Source organism: Ammospiza caudacuta, chromosome 3 (genome assembly GCF_027887145.1).
Source record: "Ammospiza caudacuta isolate bAmmCau1 chromosome 3, bAmmCau1.pri, whole genome shotgun sequence".
In the NCBI taxonomy this organism is placed as follows: domain Eukaryota; kingdom Metazoa; phylum Chordata; class Aves; order Passeriformes; family Passerellidae; genus Ammospiza; species Ammospiza caudacuta.
In genome coordinates, this window is record NC_080595.1 from 83,189,307 (window position 1) to 83,216,571 (window position 27,265).

Genomic DNA, 27,265 nt, shown 5'->3' on the forward strand with positions numbered 1-27,265 from the left:
AGGGAAGTGTCGCTTCCCATGAGGTGCTCGCATCCATCACCCACCCGCGCCCTCAGCGCTCACCCCGCGCACCTGGGCGCAGGTCAGCGCTGGGAATCACAGAGTCAGGCAGGAAGAGACTCCGAGACCATCGGGTCCAGCCTACGAGCGAACGCCACTAAGTGAACTAGACCAGCACTGAGCGGTCTTTCCTTAAACACCTCCAGGGACGGCGACTCCACCGCCCTGGGCAGCCCATTCCAATGTCTAAAAGCTCGTCCTGCGAAGAAGGTCCCAGCAGAATGTCCCCTAGCGCAGGCTGGGACCGGGTGAGACAGCGCCGGGCCCTGCGCGGTACCTGCGCGGTGCGCGCAGCGCCCTCCCACCCTCAGCGCGGAGCGGCGGCCGCGGCGCCGCCTCGTCCCGCCCAGCCCGCTGGGGGGCGGGGATTGGGCGAGCCCGCCCGTCACTCCGCGGCGGCGCCGCGCAGCGATTGGCCGGCGGCGCTGCCAGTCATCGGCGGGGCCGCGCCCGCCCCTTGTTGTCACGGCGCCGTGCGGGGCTGGGGCCGTTCGCGCCGCTGTTGTTGCCGCCGCCGCGGGAGCCCGGGTGGGGAGCGGCGCCCCGGCCTCGCCATGGCCACCAGCACCACGGGCTCCACGCTGCTGCAGCCCCTCAGCAACGCCGTGCGCCTGCCCGTCGACCAGGTGAGGATGGGGAGGCGCCCGCCCCGCCGCCGCTCCCGCGGGATCGCCGGGGAGGGACCGCACCGCGCCCCCGCTCCGCGCCGTGCTGTGCTGCCTCGCCCCTGCCCCCCGCGGCCCCTCCATCCATCGGCGGGGCCGGGCCGGCCGGGCGGCGCCCGGAGCGCGGGGCGGCCGCGGCTCCTCTCCGCACCCGCGGGCGGGGGGGCGCCGGGGCGGCGGCCGCGCTTGGCGGGCAGGTGCGCCCGCCCCGGCTGGTCCAGCATCCCGCCCGCATCCAGCCCTGCCCGGCCCGGCCCTGTCTCGCCCCAACTTGTTGGCATCGTCAGCCCCAGATGTGGATCCGCAGCTGGGAGTGGGGCCGGGATCGGTTCGAGGGATGCAAAGGTTGGGTAATAATTGCAAATGCAAAGCAGCGCGCTGCGCCTGGATGCGCCTGCCAGGGGGGTTTACGCGCGGTGTTAAATAATGTGCGCCGCACACAATGCTGCTGGGAATTCCTATGTGCCTGTAGGCAGAGCGTTTTGGTGGTATCTATTGTCCAAATGATATAAAAATTCCTGAAGGCTTTAATCCTAGTGTCTTCACAAAATATCAGTAGATTACCAAATAAGATTGGGAAACTGAGGTTTGCCTAGTTTAATCACTGAGGCTGGACCAGAATGTTTGTTTATGGGGGAAGCGGTCTAGACCTCAGAAATCCACAGAATATTTATGTATTTGGGAATACATAAATACATATAAATTTTGTAGCGCCAAGAAATTTCATGTTAGGAATTTTTATTTTTGTTTAATGCTTCATTCATGTACATATGAGTGAAACACATCAAGGAAAACAGTCTATGCTTCAGTAGAGGGAGACTTTGATGGCTTGTTTTTACAAAATACACCTGATGAGTGAGAGAAGTAACTGGAAATGCAATACAGACGAAGGAGCATGCCTAGTGAAAATATTTTGGAAGTGACTGAGTTACACATTCTTCTTTTTTCTTCCCCCATTCCCCAGCCACTTGTTTGAATGGAAGGATGGTTAAGGATATACATGAAAAAGTACCTTCTAGAAAACTGGTAGAACAGGCAAGTTGAAATTGAGCTTGCTGGCATGGAATAGATACTGTGCACCCCTTGCAATGATACCTGTGGCTGGGATCGGTGGCACCTCGTGCCTTGGTGCCTCCTACCTGCAGGTGGTGAGCTGCTCTTGCCAGGTGCCATGTGGTTATTTCCATAAAACGTGCAGCATCTACAGGATATTGTAAAACACGTCAGAGTTGACAATCTTTTTATGGCATGATGTTGGGGGTGTATAATTTTATACTCATAGTAGTAGTCACAAATTTAATTGTTTATGACATGGTGTTACTACTGCCAAAATTGTTTTTAAATTGTGGGTACAACATTTTGATGATAATAAACTTACTTTTTATCAAAGCCTGGAAAACTTCCCTGTATTGAATGTTTTGCAACAGATGCTCCTGTAGAGTCAAGAAGTTTTTATAAAGTAGACTTTGAGCTCTGTTGGAGCTTTTGGGAGTAATCACACTGGAGGGTGGCTAGTTTAGAAAGTTTGTTAGAAGCAGCTGGAAGTCAGACCTACATTGTTTTCAGACTGTACATAATATAGATCTGGTTGTGTACGAAGAGCACTGATTCTGACTGGGGTATGAATTGAAAAGCTTCAAAATTTTGCTGCACTGAGGAGCACATATCTATAAAAAACCTGATTTAAAAAAGCCAAGTTTTTTGCAACCTCAGCTCAAGATTCTATCTTGATAGTAAGTTTGTAATACAGAAGGAATGTGACTTGTGTTCAGTGTAATCAAATCAAAGGGAGGGAAGGAGATAATGAGGTCAGGGAAGAAAAAGAAAGTTCTGATACTCTTTGGTATGTTTGCTCAGAGATTATGCTTGACATTTGGTGATACTATAAGCATATTCAGAATGAAAATGTAGCACTGCTTTGAAAAAATAATAGAAGAATGAAGGTTTTTGGTTAGTACATTGTTTCTACTACTTGCTCCAAATCTGTACTATGACTACAGTCATACCAATATAGTAGCTGCTTGAAATAGGCACTCTGGTATAATACCAGCACTCAACTGCTGGAGATCAGTAGGGGTTTTTTTCTCCATTCAGTTTCAATTTTGACCACAAATAGATACTAATCTTTATCCAAAATATTCCTTAAATTGTGATTTACATTTAAGTCATTACTATCTAATTATCCTGCTAAGGCATATAACTCTTGGAAGACAAATTGAGGTAGCATGTGTCCATGTTGCCTTACTCTCTGGTGCTTAAGCAAATGCATCGAGAGCCTTCCCTATTTGGCAGTGCATAGCAGTAGAAATTTAAGTTCAAGGTGAAGTTGCTATCTTTAAGATTAATCAATCAGATCCACATCTCTGTGCGAGAGAAATTGATTCCTTTTTTACCTAATGCTTGGCAGGACTAGAGACAGAGATTTGAGAAGGGTGTTGGTTATGTACTAGTTGGAGGTCAGTGCAAAATAGGAAGGGTGAGCTCCATCAGAGCCATTTGACACAGCAGTCTTCTCCATGTGCCCAGCTGCATTGCAAAAGGAAAGCTTTGTTGCTCTAACAACTTGCTGGACATTTTTTTCTTGGAACTAGAGTACTGGGTAGCTAAAGGAATGGAGAAGAACTTGTTTTCTTCTTCTGTGTGTATCTCCCAACAAGGCATCGTGCAGTTAACTCGTTGCGTTGTCTCTTGTTTTGTCTTGCACCAAGTTAACCTAAAGCACTACTTGGAAAAGTTAATCTGTTCTTTATAGGCTTCTTGGGCCAGTTTTTCTGTTGTTATTTTCAGTCATTTGATGAAAGGGAAGATGCTTGGTGTCAGCAAGTGCCTAGTACAAATGTACCTTTCTCTGTATTTTGTAGTAGGAAAGAAAAAATCACTGCTTGGGAGTGAAAAGCCTGGTAAAAACTGTTTCTGTTCACATCTTGGAGAATGTAAATTGGCTGCTCAGGAAAGGAAGCATTCTGTTAACAGCTGTGGCACTTTAGGTCCTTAAAGTTAAAGAATGAGTGAATAAATATTAATGTACTTCATATTCCCTGTGCCTTCTCAGGGGACAGAAGGAATAAAAGTAGCCATGTCCTTCCCAACCTGGACTACTTCCCAAGAGAAGTATGGGAAGGTTTACCATAAAAACTTGGCTGCAAGAGTATCACATGTTGCCTAATGCCTTGAGGTTGCAATTTGAATTATTTTATTTTAGTAACATCTGTCACCTAACTTTATATTTTTCCTGTCTGTTCTCATGTAATATTTATGCCTCTGCTTCTTTCTTCTTTCTCTAAGGTGAAGCCCAACAAATAATGTGTTGGACTTTGGTTTGTTTCCGATTCTATCACTACCTTGCTGATTTTCTATTGATAAATGACTTATCTTGATGTGTCAGCCTACCTGTCATTAAATTGGAAAGATTTAAATTTGCTTTGACAATGATTCTGGGAGAGCAAAGCTTTCTTTTTGGCTTTTTGGTCACTGTGGGGTTAGGGGAGTTCAGAGAATAATCATTGCTTTCACTGCTTCCACCAGAGGGAGCAAAATTTTTTTACTGAAAATGTACAGAAATTGTAGGGGCTATTTCTGCCCTTCAATTGTTGTAGTAGTTGCTAATTTGTAGCAGAGGAAGACTTGAACAGGGGAGATAGGAGACTGACTGCAACAATATGTGAACATCAACTTTTTATATGAGTAGTCTAAAAGATTGATCTTGAGATCCTGAAATAGGGTCTGAACTTCAGTGATTATCTTCTAGATAAGAAAAGGAAGAATGTGGCTCCATGTGCTAACAGTGTAGATGTGTGAAGATATGTGGACAGAAAAAAATGTCATGCTTATGATTATGCACTTGACTTAAACTCCAGGATGTAAAAATATTTTCAACAGAAGAAAAAAAGTTCTGTGCTATTTCCACAATTTTCTTGGTTTTTGGTTTGTTTTTGTTTTTGTTTTTTTTTTCCCAATCTAGTCTTAGGTTTTATTTGTTAAAGTTTGCTCATTTATGTGGAATAAATACAATTTTCTACGTGGGCGCCATCAATCTTCAAAGGATCTAAACTGACTTTTTTATTAAGAATAGACATAAAAATCCAAGTCTTGCTAAACATGAATTGCATAAACCACACAAACTTGCTTAATTTAACGATCATAAGCCAGCTTGTTGTACCTTTACATAATTTTCTGCATAGGCTTCCTTGTGGAGAGAGGTATCCAAGTTGCTTTCATCATGCCCTTAACACACTTGCTTCCACATAAAAGCACTGGTGTATATTGAGCCTGTGTTTCACCTTTAAGCCCTCAAGGAGAGTGGGCAGGAATTTTTTTTTCCTTGTATATATCAATGAAATATTTGTTTCTTACATGCATATCATGTAAGAAAGCAATTTAGCAATTTTTCCTTCTTTATTTTGATGTATTGGAGGTGAGCACAGCTGTAGTTTGAAGAAAGGGCAAGTCTTGAGGTGGGGTAGGGAATTTTGCTGAGGAGCATTATGTGCCTTATTTGCCTGCAGGATGCATCTGAGTATGTCTCCTAGTTAGAGCTGTTATTTCACAAAATTTTGAGCATTGGTGATGTCTTCTATCTTATCAGTTTAGTTGACGATAATCCCTTGTTTTCTGCCAAGGCAACATAAATTAGCCTCCTGAGGGCTGAAATGTTTTAGTCTGATAAAAACCTTTTTGTTTAAACATGGAATGTATATCAAAATATTTGTCCTGTGTAACTGTCCAGAATTTAGATGGCCTAACATTTGACTGAAGCATTATCAAAATAGAAAAATGAATAAAGTGAAGAGTGTCCCAAGTTTTCTTCTTTCAACATTGATTCTTAGACCCCTGTCTAAGGGTCTGGTTGTGGAACCCAGAGCAGCTTGTTACTGATTTTTCAGATATGACCCAGGAAATTTATAAGGAACAGCTGTGAGTAAAATTAGCATTCAAGGGTGTGTGAAATGCAAACGCTGAAGGCAAGGGAGTGGTAGGATAAGCAAATTGTACCCCTACTTTGCCCTGTACTTTCCTTATGTGCTGCTAGTAACAGTCAGGAGAATGAAGGGTGGATGGCAAAACATGATCTTCTGTGATGATGGATGGAGACTGTAGTAGGTGAAAAAAAGCTGGAAATAAAGTTCTGTTCTTCATTCTCTATGTGCTGTTCTCAGCAATGTTTTGAATGGTTTGGATTTGCTAGCCAGGCTTTTAGTGATTTCTTAACTTCCCTTTGACTTCTTGGAAGGGAGGGAATGTATCATCAGGAGGGTCCTGCACAGTGACACCTTTCCCACGTTTTACTATTTAGTGGTTAGGTGTTGACTTACTCAATAAACATTAGGTAAAGAGTTAACTCTGCAATGAAAAATACAAAGAGAAGGATGAAATGGTTGGGATAAGAGGAAAAATTGTCAAGAGAAAGTGACTATTTTGAAGGAAGAGTTGGAAAAGAAAAACACTGGGTAGCAGTGTTAGAAAGGATGGGCCATTTATATAGTGATAGTGATTGATTTAGTGCAAGAAGAAAATAAATCCTTGTTATTCAGGTTCATGAATATAAATTACAGAGCTGCTTTAATTCTTTAATATTTGCAGAAGCAGCATTGGATTTTGCTCTCTCACATGTTTTCATAGGGTCTGTTTTCTTCAGTTTTTTGTAAAGTAGTGGAAAAAGTCAAATGTAGTTAGACCTAAGGTTTCTACAGTAAACATTGAAACTAAATATTCTTTACCTGAACAGCTTATAGTCACCTGCTTTGTTTTGTCCCATTCTTTTCACATTGTGCCATTCTTGTCCCATTCTGTCCCCAAGTCATTGAGGCTGTGTGTGAACATGTATCTGTGCTCATGACAGACAGTACAACCCCAAAATGGGGTACAGGAGTTGCTATGAAAATACTGCAGTTCTGGGATGTTGAAAAGAAATAGTGCAGTGCTCAAAGAGCAGTCTAATAAAGAAAAGAAAGATTAAGGCATAAGGGATGGTAACAAGAGTCACTTTTTTTGGAGTGCATGGTTACTACTGTGTTGCTTTTTGTTTCTGAAGGGTTTCTGCTGTTAATCCCTTGTACCACAGCTATTAGATCTTTTTTTCTCTGTGGGCCTTTTCCTGAGTACTGTGCTGACTTTAAGCAAGAGTTCTGAAAAAGAAATAAAACTGAAGTAGATGAGTCATCTTTATCATTTGGTGATCCTGACATTTGTTGACTTTTCACTCTTGTTTACCTGTTCCTGTGTTGACCTAATGAAGCACTGTGATACATCCTTTGCAGACTTGATTACAGAATACCTTCTTCACATTTATTATTTTGACTAATGTGCACACTTTTCCTGAGTAATGTGCTCATTTCTTTTTCCTCGTCCCCCTTGAACTAGGGAGTCTAGACTGGAGTTTTATTTTCTCCTGGAAAGTGAGAACAACTACACGTAGCCAAGTGAAAACCTGTTTGCTTGATGTGTGCATCTTCATGGTATTTTTGTTACCAAGAAAGTTGATGTAGCTCTTCAGTATGGATATTTTATTTTCCCTCTTTCCTTTGGGAAGTATTTTAAGTTCAATGTCAGTTGAATCAGCATTGCTAGTCTTTTAGCACTGAAGTGAACAGATCTGTTTGAGAATTTAAATTTCTCTGCAAATTTAGAGAAGTGCTTGTAATGCCTACTTGTTTTAAGTGATCATTCTGATAACTAAGCCATCTTTTGCAAAGGAAAACTTCCATAGCTCTGCTTTTTATTCTAGAATAATATATCCAAAGGTGAAGAAGCTATGTTGGTTTTGGTTATAGTATAGATTTTCTGTAGTTGGGATTTTGGTGTTTTCTTTTATTTTCAGTTAAAGTGACCTAAGCTGCAGAAGGTGTACTTATTCTGAAATGTGGCTTTTGAGCATACTGATTGTATTACTGCAGTGGTATATTCTATATAGTAATGCTACCTGTACAGATCATTCTTAGGCTTTCTGACCTGTTTTTTAGCTGAGTAATGTTCTTGGTTCTACTGCTTCTTCGCAATCTTACACATATATGTAAATACACACACATATATAAAACCCCAATTGACTAAGCATTAAAAAATTGGACTGAAGGCCCAGACTAAAATGAATTGGGTTTTATTCCTCATAGTGGAAAAGCTAGAAGGAATTTGAGGTCATCACAAATCTGCAGAATTTTAGAAGTTCAGTAATGGCTGAGGTTTGTAGAAGGTCTACCTGTAGCATACATTAGCAAATCATTTTCTGTAATGGAATTGAATGTAAGAGGTCAGATAAAATATTTTAATATAGAAATATAATTCTAAATTTTGCTAAAATATTATTAAAAACTGGATTAATTTGAAAAGATGTAACATCTCAAAGTAGTGTCCGTTGCTTGTATGGATTGCTGCATCCTATAGATGTTTAAAGGGCTGCTGTTGTTGTACTTGGAGATGAGGCTTGGCTGATCTTGTGGGAATGATTCCTGAACTGGGAAAAGCAGGAAGATAATAGGGAGGAATACAGACTGTGTTGAATAATAGTTCTTTCAAGGGAGGGTGTAAAGAAGCCCTCCTATTTTTTTCCTTCCCACAGCGAGCACTGAGAAGCTGGCATTTTGAAGATGGGGCATATTTGTTCTGCTTGCTAATTGAAATTACTGTTGTTGTTACCAGAATTGTGCTTGCTGTACGGACAAGAGACTTGCTTTCAATTTCTGTTGCTTATTTTAAGATGTATTTCAGTTTCTTACATACCAGGAGAATATAATTGTAGTGAAGTAAGATCTTAATTGAGAAAATGTCAGTTTCTGGTTGCATTTGAGAAAGATACCTCCATAGATGTTGGTTATTTTGCTTTATTTTTAAATGCCTAGAAAAGTGAGTAGCTTGTGAAGTTTTTATCAAATTTCAGACAATGTAGTAGTTCTCTGGGCTTTCAAATAAAAGCCTGTCATTCAAATACACATGTGAGTACCCTGTATTTATAGATGACAGAGAATAGACATTTTCAGTTCCCCTGGAATTGCTAGATGGAGCTTAAAGATTAATTAGCAACAAAAGGATAAAAGAATGTAAAAGTATGCACGCAGGATGATAAACATAGCTGGAACTATTGGATAAACAGATAATGAGGAATATAGTGGTTTTTTTGGCAAAGCTCTAGCTCAAGAAGTAACAGCTCATTCCCAAAAAAAGTTCAAGGAAAGGTCACCTGTAATACTGAGGCACTCATTGAGTATGACCATCAGAGACCCCCTTGGACAACCTTCTAGGACCATAAAAGGGCTTCCAATAGGAGACAGATGCATGCAAATTAGTTCTAGGAAAAATAGTGTTTATGTATTGGCTAGGAAGTACACTGTAATGAGTATATATGATCATGAGGGAATAAATACCCTGTTGTAAACTTTCACTCACACATTTGATTAGCAAAGATATCCTCTGAAAGTGTCCAGCACTTTAATAAAAAATGCCTGCTTTCTAATATTTCAAATTGTGTTATTTTCCAACTGATTTTGTTGTCAGTGTACTGCTGACACATGTGACAGAGTAGAGATTTTGAGTTCATCTCATTATGTGCATGTGCACTGTGAGTGTGTGATAAAAAGCCATGATTTTAAAAGCACAGTAACTGAGATGGTCTTTGTTTGGAGCTGTGTTTTGCCAACATAATGCCAGGCTGTGGTGTTCTCATGTTGTAAACTCTTTTTCCATGGTAGTCTGAGATCTGCAATCCTTAACTGGCCAAACCAGTTTTTGCTTAACAGAAGCAAGTGGTTTAGGTCCTTATTGTTTCTGAAGAGAGAAGAAAGCAAAATACACTAACAAAAACACCCAAGCCAGCATTCTTAGTCTGATTTCACCTTGGAACCAAACTTGCATCCTAGATTTTGGGTACTCCCATGAAAAAATAGCTTTTTTTGACAACTCATGATCTGTAATGGTGAATTCTTAAGAGCCTATCAGAGAGAACACGCTTCAGCCAATATCTTCCTATCCTTAATGAATTAGTTTTGGTTGTTCTCACTATAAAATGTACATTGATGTTTCATTTTACCTCTTTAGTCATACAGTTTATTATAGAGTAATTCTGAGTAATGATTAAGTAAGCCTTCTTTGAATAAGCTTATTGGATTTGATGCTCATTTATTGCACAAACCAGATTACTATTGCCTCTATCATGTTTTTTGTGATGTGCTTTGCTCCTTGTATTGCATACTTTAAAATTGCAAACTGGGAGTTAGTACTGGAAATAGAACTACTATTGCTAACCTATGTCATAACTGGATTTGATCTTTTGGAATGAAACCAACTTGGAAAGAACACGTTCAGGATCTTATGTTAAGTCCTTTCATCTGCCAGCAAATTGATGGGAAGATGAACTGTATGTGTCCAATATCAAAAAGCATTTGCTAGTGATGTTGATGCTGACTAACACTAATGGTTAGAGCATGCACTTCAAGGAAGAGGCTGATACTAGTGGGCTGTGCTTGGAATTTTCATCTAAGTGTCCCTTCACACTGGACACTGTATAAACATTCAGTAATACAGTCTTTGCTACAAAGAGCATTGTGCCTTAATACAAACATCTCCCATGCTGGTATGATTTCAAAATAATCACTGCTGCTTATCCTCTATTTCTTCACATTTCACCCATGAAGCAAGGTTGAGTTTTCACAGCAGGAGTGTTAATTAGTTATATTTTCATCATGTAAGGCAGAGTATTAACTGAATAAAAAAAAAAAATTGAAAGCTTTTTTTCAAGACGTATGATGCTTTCAGTTGAAAGAGGAATCTTGTTTCTTCTTATCATTCAGAGAAGAAAAGTTCTTTGAACTACTCTTAAGCATCTGTCAACTGTATCAAATACCCTTGCCAGTATCTCTGAACTCATCTGCCTGACATTTCCCAATAAATTGAAGAAAATTACCAAGTGGTTTGATTTTGAGCCTTGTAATAGAATTACTTTTTTCAGCTTTAGTGTGGAAAATGTTATTTCCTTTTTTTCCCCTTTAATATTAGTGCAAAAACTTTGAGGCAGTAGTTGGAAAATTGACATTGGTTTCAAGTAAGTAATTCTCACTTTTCAGTTCTTAGCTGTCTGGCATTAAGCAATTATTGGATAATTGTACAAGTTGTTTTTATACTTGAAGAAGGTTAGAAATTCCACAGAAGAATATCCATCCATGCTGCCGTCTGGTTGCTGTGGAGAAACATTAACTCCCCTGTATGTTATAAGCAGCTTTTTATGAACTCTTGTAGATGTTTTTCATTCCTCAGCTCATTGTTTTTGTGGGAAAGGGGAATAGTTTTGACTTAACTTGGAGCAGGAACAAGAAAATAATGATGTTTAAGGAACAAGGCAGAACTGATGCTTCATTAATTGTGGTAAGGTTTGGCAATTTTTGACAAGTATGTGTCAACAAACATCATGCTTGAAGAGGTTTGTGTTTAAAATGTTACTGCTAAAGTGACCCTACAGATTTAGAAAAAACATCAAAGCCTCGGTTTTAAGGTCTTCATAAGGTGTATGTGCATTATTCTGTCTTGATCTCTTAGCTCTTGCAAGAACTCATTTTAAAGTGGTTTTGTAGTCCATATTCTATTTCTTTTCCTAAAAAGTGTTTTTTTTCTCTAATAGCCATAGATATTGAAAAGAAAAACTAAAGGTGGAGAAGAGGAATGCTGCTTTAGTGCACCTTGCTCAGTGGCCCTGTCAGATACAGGAGGAAGCATAGGTCATAACTTGGTCTGTGGTGGAATGGAGAGCTGAAAATTATTATAGAGGGAAACAAGTAATGCTGCTATCTTGCACCTCAGAAAAACTGAATTCCAGGGTGGAAATGTACCATGGTGTGGCTCAGAGAGGTACTCCTAAATCTCTGTCTGCAGAATTGCTGTATCCACAGGTTCTTGACTGTTGTCTGTAAAGCATCTTGCATCTTAACCTTGTTAGTTTAGGCTCTGCACATGATCAGGTAGGCTTCAGTGCTTCTGCTTCTATCTGGGTAATCTTTTTTCAAAGCCTAATTCATCAGCAATAAGAACAGAAGTGTCTTCTTGTTTTTCTTCAGGAATAACTTAGAAAAAATGCACTAAAGAACAAACAGACAAAAATCCACAGAAAAACACAACCCCCAGACAGAACTCTCACATCAGCTTTAATTTATCCAAAGTGTTGTATTAAGGCCACGGGCATTCATTGCATTTTAAAGGTTTGAATATTTATTTTTCTTCTTATTGGAGAAAACATGTTAAAAATGAGAAAATAGAGATGCACCAAGACAAGGTAACTTGCCAAGAGTTTGTGTAGGTTGCTGGGAGAAAGAGTAAAATGCAACATTCCTGGGTCATCTTTGGTGCTTCACCTGCTCAACCACTGTTTCTCTTGTGAGGTGCTTGGTGTCAGTGTTGTTCTTTGGGTGTCCCTCAGTGCCTTGCTGTAGCTGGGAAACAAAACTTTGTGCCATTGTGTTACTGCTTTTCAGTGGATTATTAGTAGGCTGTACAGTGTGGGCCTCTATGATTAACTTGTGCCATCCAGTTAGGAATTATCTGTATCAATAAAATTCCCTCTCTGCTTTGGCTGCTTTTCTGAATGAGGCAAATGCCTTCTGTGCTGTGAAGTAGCAGGATTCTGGAGGATTCTGCTGCAATTGACTGCAGCAATTGGCTTTTGATACTAAAATATAGCTGATATGAAGAGGAAGCTTAGCCTAAAATCTGAACTGGTAGATAAAATTTGCATGTATTATTATGTTATATAATATTATATATTAGTTTTGTAGAAGAAATAAACTTTTCTGTATTTCGTTTTAATGTGAACTTAAATTTCTTTAGCTATTTATTAAAGATGCTGTGTGTGTTGTAAAGTTAGAGACTTCCAGGTCTTCAAATCCAATGTTATGCTAGAATTTCCTCTTGATGATGAAAATCCTTGTGGCAGTGACCTTTTTCTTGTTCTTTTTCCTTTATGTTCAGAATTGATTCCTTAAATACTTTTCCCTTAGCAATAACTTTATTTTTACAAAAGCATTGCATAAATTACATTTTATTCTTTTAAAATACTAAAATAATCGTCTTTAAAAGTTACGTACTTTCTGTTTACTTTTGCAGAGGTCATGCAAATGGGGAGTTTCTTACATAGATAACTTAATGCAGTTAATGATATAATGGATTTATATTTTGTGTAGCTACTCCAAATATTGAAACTGTGAATTTGTGTTCATGTTTTGCTATTACATTTGGCATAAGTTGTGCCTATGAACTGCAGTGCTTGTGTGACTAGTTTTGAACCAATATAGTGGATTTCATTTTGAAATTGCTAGGCTACACACAGCAGGATCTGTATTAGCTTAGTATGTGTAACACACACTTGCATCATTCATTGCTGAATAACTAGTGGTGATAATTTACATTGTAGTTGTATGTTTTTTATTCTTATGTGCACATAACTTTCCATTATGTGTTGCTCTCTCTGTAAGATTTTGAGGTGTTATTCTCATTGACTGAGCTTTTGATATCTTGTATGTGAGGAGGAATAAAAAAATTCTGTTTGTTTTCTTATATATGTCCTAAATTGTAATTGCTCAGGGTGAAACTTGCCATTCTATGGCAAGATATTTTTTTTCCCCTCCATGAAATCTCAGCTTTAAATAGATCTTGATTAGGTTTTTTTAAAAAATTTCTTCTATAAAATTGAAGCTTCTTATTGGAACAGGTTTTGTGATCTCATGGGGGCACATTGCAATTAGGTTTGAAGAATGCATCGTGCAGCTTTAGGGAACGTGTTGTCTTTGTTCTTTGTGGGTGTTCTGCTCACATCTGACCAAGTCATATGGTATTTAGAAAGTTGTATTTTGCCCATACTCACAATGTTATAAGAGCTTGACATAAGTTTTCAAAAGGTACATAAGTTTACAATTCCCAGTTGTTGAAGTTTGTATACATAATATTTGCCAACAAAATCGCTGCTTGGTTGAATGCCTGGTTTTTGTGGAAGCTTTCAAGGTGGCGATGTCCAGCTCTGTCCTTGTTCCTGCTCATTTGCTGTCTGTTCCTATTGTCTATCCCTATAGACAGCCAGGTCATTTTGGTCACTCTTTCAAGGCAGGCTCTGTATGTGAAGGCAAGTTCTTCATCTGTCTCAGTGTGTGCATACAAGGAAGCTGTCTGTCAATTCCACACTGCTCAGCATGGCTTAAGATGGGACATGGAATTAGGAAAAGCCTGAAAATTAAATTTTGGCATTGTTTACTAAACCAAGTAGTGCAGTACAGAAATAAGTGTTTCTGTGGGATGAAGTGGTTGGCATTGAGAATCCAGCATGGGTGCTTTAATAATTTTGGGAAATACTGCTTTTGCCTAGGTTAGTCCGTGGGCTTTATGTTCAGTTACCTTTGGAGCAGATACCTAGTTCATTTTGTTTAAAGGAAATCAGGTTTGTGTGTCCAGACACCATTGCACAGCACTTGCAAAGCACGTGAAGTGCAGATAACTGGGAGGCTTCAGGAGCCCCCTCTGATCTGAATTAAACCGCTGTGGAGATGCACAAACTATCTCAATGCTGGAGCTGGAAGTGCATCCAGTGGAATTGGGGAGCCCACAGAGTCTGTTTATCATTATACTTCCTGTAGCATTGGCAAGGGATGAAACTTCTTTCCACGTGGAAATGAGTACAAGTGGTAGAAATGAGTACTGTGGACTGAAAGCCACAGGTAAGTTTTGATTTTTGTTGTAGGAATTCTGTGTTTTCTTTTAAAATGTGAGTAGTCAGGTATTCAAAGTGTTTAGCAAGGGAATATATAACCTGTGATAGCAGGTGCTCAAAAGTCAGAATAAGTGTCAGATGAAGATTACCCCTGTGACTCTTAACACTGCCCAGCAGTGTTAAGAAACTGACTCTTCCATATGACTTCCTTGATTTGGAAGGCAAATCAGTAGTAAACCAGAGGGTTTTTGTGAACTGGAGAAAAAATAGGGAAAAAAATAGATTGATGACTTTAAATTTTGCTTGTATTTTGAGTTACTTTAGGCCTGATTTAGAGGCATGCTGGATAATCAGAACAGCAGCTGAATTTATATTTTCAAAACACATTTCTAGTTAAAGTTCTTTTAAAAGTACTGACAGAAAAACTAGGCATTGAGTGTCTGAAATTGAGCAACCCAAGTTAGCAGGCATTTATTTTCCCCTTTGGGCTTTCATAATTTTTGTGCCAGTCATTCACCTTTAGTATAGGAATACTGATCTTATGAAATTATTGCAAAGTTTACATTTGTTGTATGTAGTCTTACCATGTTATGGACAGAGCTGCATAACATGTAAAGTTCTTATATTCAATGTAGAATGCAGATGGTAAGCATTTAATGGGTCACAGGATGAGGGCAAAAACTGGGCAATTGTCCATTTGCTGAATGAATCAGAAATACTGCTGCGGAAAGTAGAATAAAGCAGCAGAAGAATATAGTCTAAAGTAGGTATGTATAAAGGCAAAACTCAAGTTGCAAGGCTTTCAAACCTTAACTGCTGCATAGCTTGGTTTTACAGATATGTATTTAAAGCTTTGGGAGCTTTACAAGTTGAGCAGAACTCTTGGTGCCTTGTAATCTGCATTTTGGTGCACTGAGACAAGGATAAGGATGGGATTGGTAAGAGTAGAGAAGAAATGCCGGGTGGTGTGTGACTATTGTGGTGATGCCTTGGATTTCCAAGTATTGTATATGTTTGTGCCCTTTTTGGGAAGGGCACTTTAAAAATACCCACTGTCAGTTTTGGATTCATTTGTGAGGAAGGCTTTTGGAAAAGGCTTGTGCTGCTTGGGTCACTTAGTTTCATGTTCAAAATACTGACATAATACATTCACATCCCTGGAAGTTGGCTTGTGGGGTTGATCTGAGTGTGTGTTATCCTGCATTTCATTACTGTTCTCAAAATATTCTTCTTGGGGAAGGTGCTTTGGTTTGTTTGGTTTTTTTTTCTTATCAGGTTTTAATTGTTTTTTAATTAATGGGATACTGTTTTTCAGATACAGATTTGATCATTTGAGTAAATAGCTAAACAAATAGCAAGTGCTCAAGAAAGGTGTACCACCTTTTCACTCCCTACCTGCTGAATCCTTTCTCAGGTTTGCTTTTTGTGCTTTGTGTGAGGATTTTACTCCTAAACCTGCAGGCTCATCCTGAATTATGAGATTCAAGGTTTTTTGTTTTGTTATTGTCTGCTCCTATAGAGTTGGTGATACATGTCAGAACTGCCAAGCACTTCTACCATTTTCACAGTAGTAGTAGGAGCCAGATGATGACTTTCCTTTTTCCCTGGGTATTGCTAGTTTGCTTTTAGTAGTAATCTGAAAAAGAAGGACACCATGTGATACCAGTTGGTAAATTATCTATATTGCAGTCAAAGCACTAATGTCTGGGCATTCAGTAAAACCAGCAGTGCAAGTGTGTCCATTTCAGGACAGGTATTCATGCTCATTTCTTCCCTCTGTCTCTTTACCTCAGCTTCACTACATATCTGTGAATGTGCAACCTTCTCTGTCTCCCTTCCTCTTCTAGTCTGTCTAGGATGTGAGTTCTTTGGGTCAGAAACATGCTTTGTGGGTTACATGGCATAATTTCTGTAACAAATATTCATACAAATGTTGGTACTGAAGTAATTTTTTTTTGTTTTCATTTTTGTTTCTTGCTCTCTTTTCTCAAACATTATCAGTTTGTTTCCCTTTCAGTAGTTCACTTGACTGTTTTGTATGAAACTTTTTCACTAAATGCATGGAATCATCTTGAGTAATAAACCTCGCTCTGTTTCATTTGCATCATTGCTTATAAAGGAGAGAAAACAGGTCAAGTTATGCCCTGGAAGAATATCTCCTCATTTATTTAGGATTTTTCAAATACTGTTGAAAGCATAATAGAAATGTGGTAGTAAGAGAATGGATGGAAAACTGTACGTGACATTTTAAACAACAGTTTAATTTAGGGAATTGTGCCTATTAAAAAGCACAGCCCTGCCTTTTGAGTCTTTCCCTGCTAGCACTTAATGCTCTAACTTGGTGTTACAGGTTTTGGAGTGGTTCAGTTGTTACAAGAAAGAGAGTTCTGTAGTTGTTTTAATTGCTACTTTAAAAATTACCGTGTTTGCGTACTCTGACCCTTACATATTATGGCCTGAAACTTGGTTGAAAAATGATTAAGGAATGGACAAGGTGAATTATGGTACTGCAAGTGTGCACTATGTGGCTGCAAACATCAATATCAGACTTGCTGTCAGGAGCATAAAAATAGTATTGTCATTGTACCCTGTGGTGTTAAGATTAAGTATGTATTTCAGCTAAGTGCCATCAAAGAGTCTAAAACACTGTTGTGCAAAGGACCAGTGAAGCTTGCAGGATGTACAAGTTTCTGTTATTGAAGTGCTTAGAACCTGAAGCAGTAGTTCCCAAGCTGTTGCCTGTGATGACTTGGGATGCCACTATTAGACATGGAAAATTGTTAGGCAGTTTTCTATGTCAGTAAAAAATAAAATCTATGAAGTGAGAAATGTTACAAAAAGCTGGACAAATTATTTTATTTAGAAAGTAACTTAAGCTTTTGGTAGTGGTTGCTGTATTTGAGGAATTTCTTTCTTTATTGTGCACTTACTGTTACATTTTTTTCAGGCCACAGTCAGAACAATTCTTTTTACTCACTGATTTAGTTTTATTCAATTCTGCTTTTGCTTTCAGTGCCCTAATGTCTTTAAATATTTAATATACAAGAAATTTTCTATCTTCAAGAATAAATGGCCTGAAGGGAGGAAGAATTTCCGAAACTATCCTACTTGAATGTACAAGAAGAAAATGCAGTGTGCAACCAAGCTGTTTATCTGATTACATAGCACTGAAATGCACTTCACTGAGCCCTGCTTCTGCACAGGCTACTGAAGTGATCTGTCAGTGATTTTTGGAGCTGATATGTAGCTTTGAGTCCTACTCACTTAAAAAACAAAATAAAACTGCAGCTCAGATTTTCACATTACTGGGAGGGTAGAGGTGATTTAATGGTGGATAGTGGTTTGGTATTCAGAAAATCTACAGCAAAAAATGTCATTTTCTTTTCTTGATTTAAGCACATATTGCTTTGTTCGATGCATCTTTTCCTCTGAGCTGCTTGGGGGAGCACTGGTTTGTGCTTTGGCCTGGGAGGGACTCATGGGAGCAGCTCTTAGACATGCTCTGGTAAAAGCCATGGCACAACTACAGGTTCTGCAAATTGCTGAAAATGTGTGGATATTGCTGTTAATTTTTAATACACACTTGGGTGAGTTCTTCTTTCTTTTCTTTTTTTTTATGCAGGTCAACTTTGTAGTGTGCCAACTGTTTGCCTTGCTTGCGGCTGTTTGGTTTCGAACATACCTTCATTCAAGCAAAACTAGCCCATTTATAAGACATGTTGTTGCAACACTCTTGGGCCTTTATCTTGCACTTTTTTGTTTTGGATGGTAAGTTACACTTAAATTCATTTTTCAGGAACTTGTCAGTTTTTATTTCTGTGTTATGAAGAACCGTATTGCCTAATTCTGTGGGGTTTTTAGCTGCTGCAAATGTACAGAAATCAGCTTAAATATTCTGATGAGATCCACAAATTTTGAAAGGTCATCTGTAAACTGGTAACTACCATACTGGCTGCCTATGGTTTTGGGAAGATGAAGCAGGTGCAGTTTGTTTAACTTCCACAGCTTTTTTTTCTGTAAACTTGCTGGAGAAGTATTCTCTTGAGGCACAGCACAGATGTGGTGACTAGGATAATTCCCTATAAATACTCATGACAGGAGATAACTCAGGTCTTTTTCTGAATATTGAATATAATGTGGCATTTTAAGGAAGAGTTGCTGGAACTGTAAAGCATATCTAGTGACACTCCTAGTAGTATAAAATGCCCTGTTTCATGGTTTCTTTTTTTCCTTTAATGATTTGGAGAGAGGGAAGATGTGATTGTTTTTCAGACACATATTTTGTGTGACTGCTGGTTGCGTATCTTGATCTTTCACAGTGTAGCAAGACAGAATGTTAGTAAAGTTAGAAAAGGGTATTCATTTAGTTTGGTGAATCTTTTTTCTTCAAAATATAGCTTACTAAATGGCATGCATCTTCCCAAGATGGTTTGAGTGCCAGTTTCATTTAATTGCATTGTAAACAAGGTGCTTACTTGGCTTCAAGTGTATAAAAGACTTATTTATGCTATCATAGAGCATTAGTGAGCTAGGGGGGGATTAATCAAGGTGTTGTGCAGGTGGGAATGTGCAGTTGCATCTGTCTCTACACATGCAGAGTGTGTTGGTCTCTATGTAGGCATGTTGCAGAACTCTCCCAACATTAATTGATAAATCTTATTTTTAAATTTTGGGAAAAGAGATCAGTAACCTTTATTCTTTAGATTTACATGCATGATTTACTTTTATATAAAACTTACTATGCCAGTCCATTTCTTAAACATGTGGCCACGGTATTCTGCTTTGGGAGAATGATCTGATCTCACAGACTTCCAGGTTTAACACTACAGAAAAAAAGGAGGATATGGGAAATAGGAGATACTATGTGACGATTTTTTTGAGAGCTGTGTAAGCTTAGAAGCACATTGTTTCCATTGCTTTAGAAGTAGAAATCGTTAATTATAACTTGTAATTAGAAAGGGTTACTAATATATTCATTTTGGATATGGGAGATTTTGGAAAGAAACAACCTCTACTCCTAACAGACATAAATAAAAATTTGTGGAAGCTTCTCACCAGCAATATGCCCTGGAAAAAAAAAAAGATGCTTTATTTTAAGAGGTTAATTTCTATTTTGCAGTTACTGAACTAAAAACTGTTTTAAAATGATGAAAATAACATAATTTGAGATGTTGAAAGTACACATTCTTTAAAGATTGATACTTCTGCCAATGCTTTTTCCTTTTGGTTAAGTACATGTTATATGAGCAGGTTTTTGAGGGTTTTGGTTTTTTTGGTTCTCCCTTGCCAAGAAATCAAGGATGCATACAGGTTACAAGCCCCTGATAACATCTTCAGTGACTCTTGGTTTGTGCTGCTATAACATGACTTATGAACATATATAACAAGAAGGAAACTGTTACTGTTTTGTTATATAGTGTTACTAGTAAATGTAGATCGTGCAAATTTAAATGTGGGAAGTAGTTTGTAATCCGCACTCTTTTAAGGACATTAAGTAGTAGTTATGTTATCTTCAAGTGTGTTAGTTTTCAGTCACTTTTGTAATACTTGTGAGGGTGGTAGAGGAAAGGAAGAGAAGCAATCATTCCCTTTGCATAATAGCAAATAGCATAAAAGGCCCAGAATATGTACCCTTTGTATGTAGCTAAAAATCACTATTCTCTGTGGTATCTCAATACATCCCTTTGAATGATTGAATCAAAGAACATATTACTATTGTTAGCAGTTCTGAAAGAGAAATGTTTTCAGTGACTGTAATCCTGGTATGGTACTCCATGTCAGTCCACAATCTTTTAGGCTTTGATATCCTAGTCTCCTTCTCTGTAAAAGAACAAACATCTTAAGTTTTTGTCATTTCACTAATGCCTGTCTTTGCTGTACCATATTGCTAATGCTTGGCAGATAAGAAAAGGAAATAAATACTTTTTAAATTGTCAATTACTATATTAAACTTGAAGTTTAGGTAATCCTATCCTAAATGAGACTAACTAGAAGTGAAACATGAGAGCATGTAGAGACTGGCTCTTCTGTAAAAAGTTAAGATTTTTCAAGGTTAATTCATGTCCAAGTGAATAACCTGGAATCCAAGTTTTGACTCAGTTCCTCCTGTATAGATAAAGGATTTTAGTTGGATAGAACTGGTTTTCTTGTTTGGAGTCATTTCCTTGTTAGTAGAGGAGGAGTGAAATTAGGAAATTGTTGGTGATAAGCTGAAAGAAAATAGCATCACTGTAACAAAATAATTGCTGCTTTTTAGGCTGCTTTTCATGGGGGGAAAAAAAAATCCCAAATTAGATGAGTTGTGTCACTTGAGCCTATGTACGTGTGGTACTGGGGCACTTAAGGTACCAGAATGAAAAAAACCCCAAGTTACTGAAGATCAGCTCTTTCCCCATTCACTGGCGCTGCTTTGATGGCCATGCTCTTCAGCTTACTGAAGTATGACTCCTTCAAAGGCCAAAGCCAACTCCCAAAGCAGTGCTGTTGGATAGCTGTGGTGGTGAGCTGTGGAAAACAAACAGGAGGAGCTTAGAGCATCTTTGTGAAATAAATCTGTGGCTTGTTGGTGTGTAGGGCTTTTTTGTGTGTGTTTTTTGTGACCATCACCACCATCCCTTTAAAAGTTACTGACAGCCTGAGACAAAGAGACTGGCTGGACACAGTCACCATTGCTGTTGAGTGGGAAATCTTACAATATTGTGGATACTAAGAAATTGTTGGCCTTATCTGGAATATCTATTGCTGTAAATGGGTAGAAAAATGAATATGGAAATGAAACCACAAAATTTTCATGTTGTTTACAGTCATTTACTCATGAAGTAATGCCAAATGGAAGACATAAGACATATTCTTTGTGTTTTAATAATTATCAACATTTGCAATATTCTTGATTGAGCTGGAACATTGTAGCTAGGTGTCTAGGTATTGTTCATTACTGCTCTCTGTGCTGTGCTAAAGGGAGAAATTCTCAGCAGAGGGAAGGGTAACAGAAAACCTAAATAGAATAAAAGGGGATTTTTCTTCGGGAGCAGTGGTGGCTTTAAACTTTGAACCTCTTTAATTTCACAACAAATGCATGCAGTTGATTGTCATTAAAGAAAACACGATGAGGGTTTACTTTTTTCTCCCTAGGTATGCCTTACATTTTGTTATACAAAGTGGAATTTCCTACTATATCATGATCATAATAGGAGTGGAAAACATGCACAAGTAAGTTTCCATTCTAAAATTTATTTTACTTTGCCTTTACAAGAATGCTGCTGTTGAGGATTTTTTTTGTAATCCTGCATATATACCATAATTCTAGTTGTATCATAACATTTCAGTATTTGAATTCTCTAACCATGGTTTTATTTTCAGGTGAGAAGATGACTTACTTGGAAATTTTTGCCAGTCTTTTAAAATATCTAAAGCTCATTAAAATGATACTCCACTGAGACATACTTTGTGTTTAAGCAATGATGAAAAAAGAAGAATATGTAATCTTAAGTATTTCTTGGTGTTGACAGATGACAAATGTAATTTGGAAACAGCCAATGCTAGTAGATGGAAGATGTCTGAACAGAAAACAATTTGTGTGAGAAATTTCCTTAGGAACTAAGTGCTTATAATTACTTTTTTTTTTTTTTTAATATCAGTATGAATGATGTTTTAGGTTAAGAATACATTTTAAAAACACATACAGAATTATTTGAAGTTTGAATGCCTGATTATATCTTGCTTGAGTATCTGAATCCATATAGAAAAACACTTGTTTCTCTTTTTCAGTCACTCTCAAAAGCAGGGAAGACATTTATTACTGTATGCATATGTTTTACTATTCTAGTAGCCTAGAGATCAGAAACAAATTAAGTTCCCACTGTGTTAATTCCTGCATAAATGTTTAGTAAAATAGCAAATCCTTGCTTGAATAGGTTCCTGAAATATGTGAGCCTGTGAGAAAAATGCTGGTAGAAAAAACAAAGAGGAAAATTGCTTTACACAGAAAGCACAAAGCCAGGGCAGCCTTAGTTCATGATCCTATCTGTTAGAGTACTCTGCTGAGTTGTAGTGTGATAGTGAGTGTAGTTTTATTGTCTTTTAAAATATCCCATATTAGGCTCTTATGTTCAGGATTTTCTTCAAGGCCTCACATATTCAAAGTACTGTGGATGTGAGAGAGCCTCATTTGGTTGGATAGCTGGTTTATAGACAAACAGCTTCTTTGGTTACTGGTTGTTGTAAAGTAACTTGTTCATGTAAATTTCTCTTTAGACATTCAACAATGTAAGCTAGAACTTATGGTACTTAATATTCTGAAAGAAATTATTATTTTGGTTAAATGCAGCAAAGGGAGGTGCCAGTCAGGAGCACTTTGGCCTTTACCATAACAAGGTAATGCACGTTTCTCAAAAATGGAAATCCAGCAGTGGTTTACATTCCTAATAGCGTGAGACAGGTAGGCAGATTTCCTGCTCTGTGGCAAGGGAACAGTAATTCCTGGTCCTCCTAATTCATACCAGCTGGTTTCACTGCATGGCCTGATCTGCTGAGATGTTGGCTGTGTTATACACAGCTGTCACTGTGCAGCTGGGAGGGGAACCTAGATTCGATTACAGAGCTTATATTGCTTTGTCACCATATAAATTAGTCTGCCATTGGATAAAAAAAGAGTCACTTGTTACTCTAAACTGTGGACAGTGTGTGGATGCTGTATGGCAAGCTGCAGGAGCCACTTCTAGTAGGTGATACAGGCAAGACTACACAAGGTTTGCTCCTTCCACTGCTAAAGTGTCCCAGAAGTGATGATGCCTAAGGAATGCACCAGGTACACTTTATTTTCTGTCAGGAAAATGCCACTTACAGCTTCCTGTTTGACAGTCTGAATAGAAACCCAAGTGAATTACTCCCCTCCCCACCTAAGTGTTTATCTTCAGGCTATGAATGTGTCTCATGGTGCCCAGAGGAGACTGAAGGTTAAGTACTGTACAGCAGAGTGCAGCTGGTACCAGCTGGCCTCAGGACTGGAGAATGTCAGTGTTTTAGTGGGGATGTGTGTACAAGTAATTATAGTGCTTGTATATACCCGCATAGCCCCAGGTTTGGTATTTACTTTTTGTATGGTAGAGGGACCCATTGCCTGGCAGTCCTATGTAGATGTTACCTGCATTGTTGAATGAGCATCTTAACCTTGGATTTGAACATCAAATACCTATATGTGGTGTAAATACAGATTCAAGTAGATTTTGTATTGGAAAAGCACTTGTACATTGTAGAAATCATATTTGTCTATTATCTAAATTGATTCACTGACTTAAGTTTCCTTCTTTTCCCTGTCCTGCTGGCTGTCCTGCAGATTTCATGAGTGTATGGATAGGAAAAACACTATTCCTCTCCTTGTTGTTTTCCTTACCTTCTAACATAGCTCCTCAGGTTCTCCAGCCTCTCTAAAAATTGCTTAAACAAGTAAGAAACAACTAAATTTTTAAAAATGCTATCACTTCAGTTGCTATGCGTTGCTTATACAGGCTTCCTTACCCTCTGAAGCCAGGAGAGTTTTTTGATAAATTTTTACATTCACCAAAGCACTTTAAGCTTTCATGGTAGCTGTTATGTCCTATTCTGTTTGTTTTGATGGACATAGAGTTCTTTGTACTGTTCCTGTGCCCATGTATGTGAGCTGTTTGAACATGATAATGTAAAGAGATATTTGAATTAGAGTAAACAACCTTTGGTTGTAACTGGTCTGGTATCTGTGGAGGTACTTCCTGGTCATACCTTTCTTGGAATTTTGGAATGTTAGTCTTCAGTAAGTTCCCTTACACTCCAAGCTAGAGCCAGGACTGAGGGGGAGGCTCCCCTTTGCCTTCACTCCTTGCTGTGGAGTTGGTAAACAATAGGAGATGTGGCAAAGGAGGTGTGGTGAAGATTTGATTGTTTTATCTTAAAAATCTCAGATTGGAGCCAAGTAAGTCTTGATCATCTGAATAAACTAATTCCCTTGGCATGCTAATTGTGGCACTTAATTTGTTAGTCAGGTATTTAATGATGCTGAATGTCGTGATTTTTCTGATGCTAACCTAGAAATCAGACTTGTACTCTGAAGACTGTGGATGGAAACACTGACTAGCACCAGGCAGTGATTTTCTGTATATTGGAGATTTGATGATTGGAGATTTTGTTATTTTGATGATAACAAAAATAACTATGTAAATGCTTTGTACACTGTCTATCTTCAGTTAGTCAGAAAAATAAGCACTTGTTGAAGTTAACAGCTGTGAAGGAATTTCTTAGTAATCCTTGTGAATTTCCTCTAAAAGTATTTGTTCTAAGTAGCTATTGCAAGTTCGTCCACAGTGGTAACTTACTGTAACACTCCAGGCTGAGCCTGTATAGAGCTCAATGCATGGCTTCAAACAATGAATGTATAAGTTGAAAAATAACTTGATATATTATCCTTCCTAAAATTGGAATGTTTAAATGGAAAGGCCTTTAATGAGCATGTATTTTGTAATGACAGGAAAGGAGTGAAAAGAGAAGTACAATTTGCTTGCCTGTAGTGCCTATCACTTTTTGCTGTACTTTTAAATAAAGATTAGATACACTTATTTCATTTTGGTGGAGGTGTGTTTGTGTCCCTATAGAGGTATAGGGAGAAAGGACAGGAATCATCTAGTATCTGCAGATTTGTAGATGTTGGTGCTTAAGTTGAGAGGCTGAAAAAGATAATGCATGGGCATATTTAGTATTATAGCCTTCTCAGTTGGTTTGGTACAAAAAAGATATATGCTGCCTTAATGACACTAGGAAAAAATCTGTTTATATGTTTTGTATTTCCAGAGAGGAGTGTAAATCAGTCTTTTTCTTAAATCCCTACCTCATTTTAAAAATTTTATTTCATTTTATGCTTGATTGCTGATGTTACTCAAAAGAACAAAGTTCTCAAAAGAACAGGGTTTTTAAATAGTGCCATTGACATATAAAACCTCTTATCCCTCTTCCAAACTCGGGTAAAAAAAAAAACGAACTTGTACTTCTCTTGTAGGAAGTAGCTGTGCTTCATTGAGTATTGATGTTTACCTGAAGGAGGGCTCCCTTACACATTCCCTCTGTGCTTCTGTAAGCATGTGGAGGACAGCCCTGTCTTGGAAGGAAGCTGTAGTGTAAAATTGCCTGGGTGTGTTACAAATCTGTTGGGATGGAGCAGCTTTTTGGCTTGCATATAGATTTTTTTTTTTAATCTTTGTGATCAAAGTGAAGCTGAGCACAATCAGTCAATCAAAGCAGAGTTGATAAAGTTGTGTTTTGGGGCTCTGTATTTGTTTGGTAATCTCTGTGGCATCTATACAGAGTTCTTCAAGGCACATTACTCTGCCTGTCATGCTGCCAAGCAACTTGACTGTTAGCAAATGAGCTCTGAGTCATGGTATCATTGCTGCATGGTTTATTACCTCAACAAACTATTGATGTCAAATAAATCAGGCTCCCTACAAAATGAAGTGGCAGAATAAATTGTATCTAGAAGAGTTCAGTGAAAGCTATGTTCTTCTTCAGCTCCTGGCAAAGACAGCCACTAATAAGAGTTGATTGAAAATTCTGGTTGTATGGCATTGACTGAATGGAGACAGTGGTGTTTGGGATAAAGAGATTATGTGCAAGGGTACCATATATTACAGTACATTTTCTTCTCTAGGAGCATAATTATCCATGGCATTTTTTTCTTTGGTGAAATTTCTTGCATTTGAGACAGATTTCACATGACTAATTACAACAATCTCAGCAAACAATAATTTTCATTTTTCTGAGTGAAGCTGGTGGCTGTAAGTTTGGCAAGTCCGTTTTGCCTGCAGAACTGCAGGTGATGTTGTATGAAGTGTCTGAGTTGGAGCTAGAAGATCATGACCTTTGATACCAATGCACTGCAAACTGTAAAAATTCTGTTTGTGTGTTTTTTCTCTTCCTATAAAGGAGGGTGGATGTAAATAGAAAGCATTGATATTTAAGAAATACAAACATCTTAATTTTAAAATCCAGTGCCTCAATTAAGTTTCATATAGCTTTTAAAGCTGATCAGTTTTGCAGATCAAATGTCTTTACTGGAAGTTAAAGATAGGATCACAGAATCATAGAATAGCTGGGGAGGGAAGTGTTTCTGACTCCCACCCTGACTGCTCAAAGCAGGATCAGCTAGAGCAGGTTGCTCTGTGAAATCCAAGTCTTCCTTAGTACTGACATGATCCTGAATAGTTCTAGTTGTCATAAGCATGCTAGCCATTTCCTTTTGGTGTCTTGCTTCAGTGTTGATTATAGTTTAAAATTTATTTGAGGTGACTTCATGCAGCTTAGTTTTCCCATCTATTCTGAACTTGCACAAGAACTTTTTATGCTTTAATTTTCCCTCACCCAATAATTGTCCAGATTTGGTATTGTTAACTTAAATTGATCAGGCTCATTTCAACTTAAGGTCAAATAAACCAGCTATACTTGAGACAGTTATTTTATAGGAGGAGACCATATTAGGCAATTAGTAGTAGCATGTCAGTCTATCCTTTTTTGTAAGAGGAAGCATTAATAATAAAAAGAGGGGTGAGGGCAAAACACATGAAACAAAGACTGTGTCAAGAAAAAGTACAGAAGTCTTATGTCTTTAATCAGTAGAAACAGGTGGAAGCTTGGCTAAATAATGCAGACATGTCAGAGGAGTATTTGACACTGCAAGTTTTACTTTGAATTAACTTTTCAGTTATGTTCGAAGACAAACGTTCTTCCAGTTTTCAACCAAGAAATCTCTTCTTCTTGACAAAGATGGTGAAGGATCTTGAGGAGAAGCTGTATGAGGAGAGGCTGAGGTCACTTGGTCTGTTCATCCTGGAGAAGGGGAGACTGAGGGGGA

At 38.4% G+C, this 27,265-nt stretch overlaps 1 protein-coding gene across 2 annotated transcripts in view; it reads left to right on the forward strand.

The window, feature by feature from the left end:
• Window positions 1–536: 536 nt before the first annotated feature.
• The window catches only part of MBOAT2 (membrane bound O-acyltransferase domain containing 2), a 92,797-nt gene continuing 66,068 nt past the window's right edge, over window positions 537–27,265 (forward strand). For both annotated transcript variants that reach the window (XM_058802155.1, XM_058802156.1), the window contains exons 1-3: window positions 537–686; window positions 18,017–18,162; window positions 21,526–21,603. In XM_058802155.1, coding sequence (XP_058658138.1) covers window positions 615–686; window positions 18,017–18,162; window positions 21,526–21,603 — 296 coding nt within the window. In that variant the 5' untranslated portion in view covers window positions 537–614. The remainder of the gene's footprint in view (window positions 687–18,016; window positions 18,163–21,525; window positions 21,604–27,265) is intronic.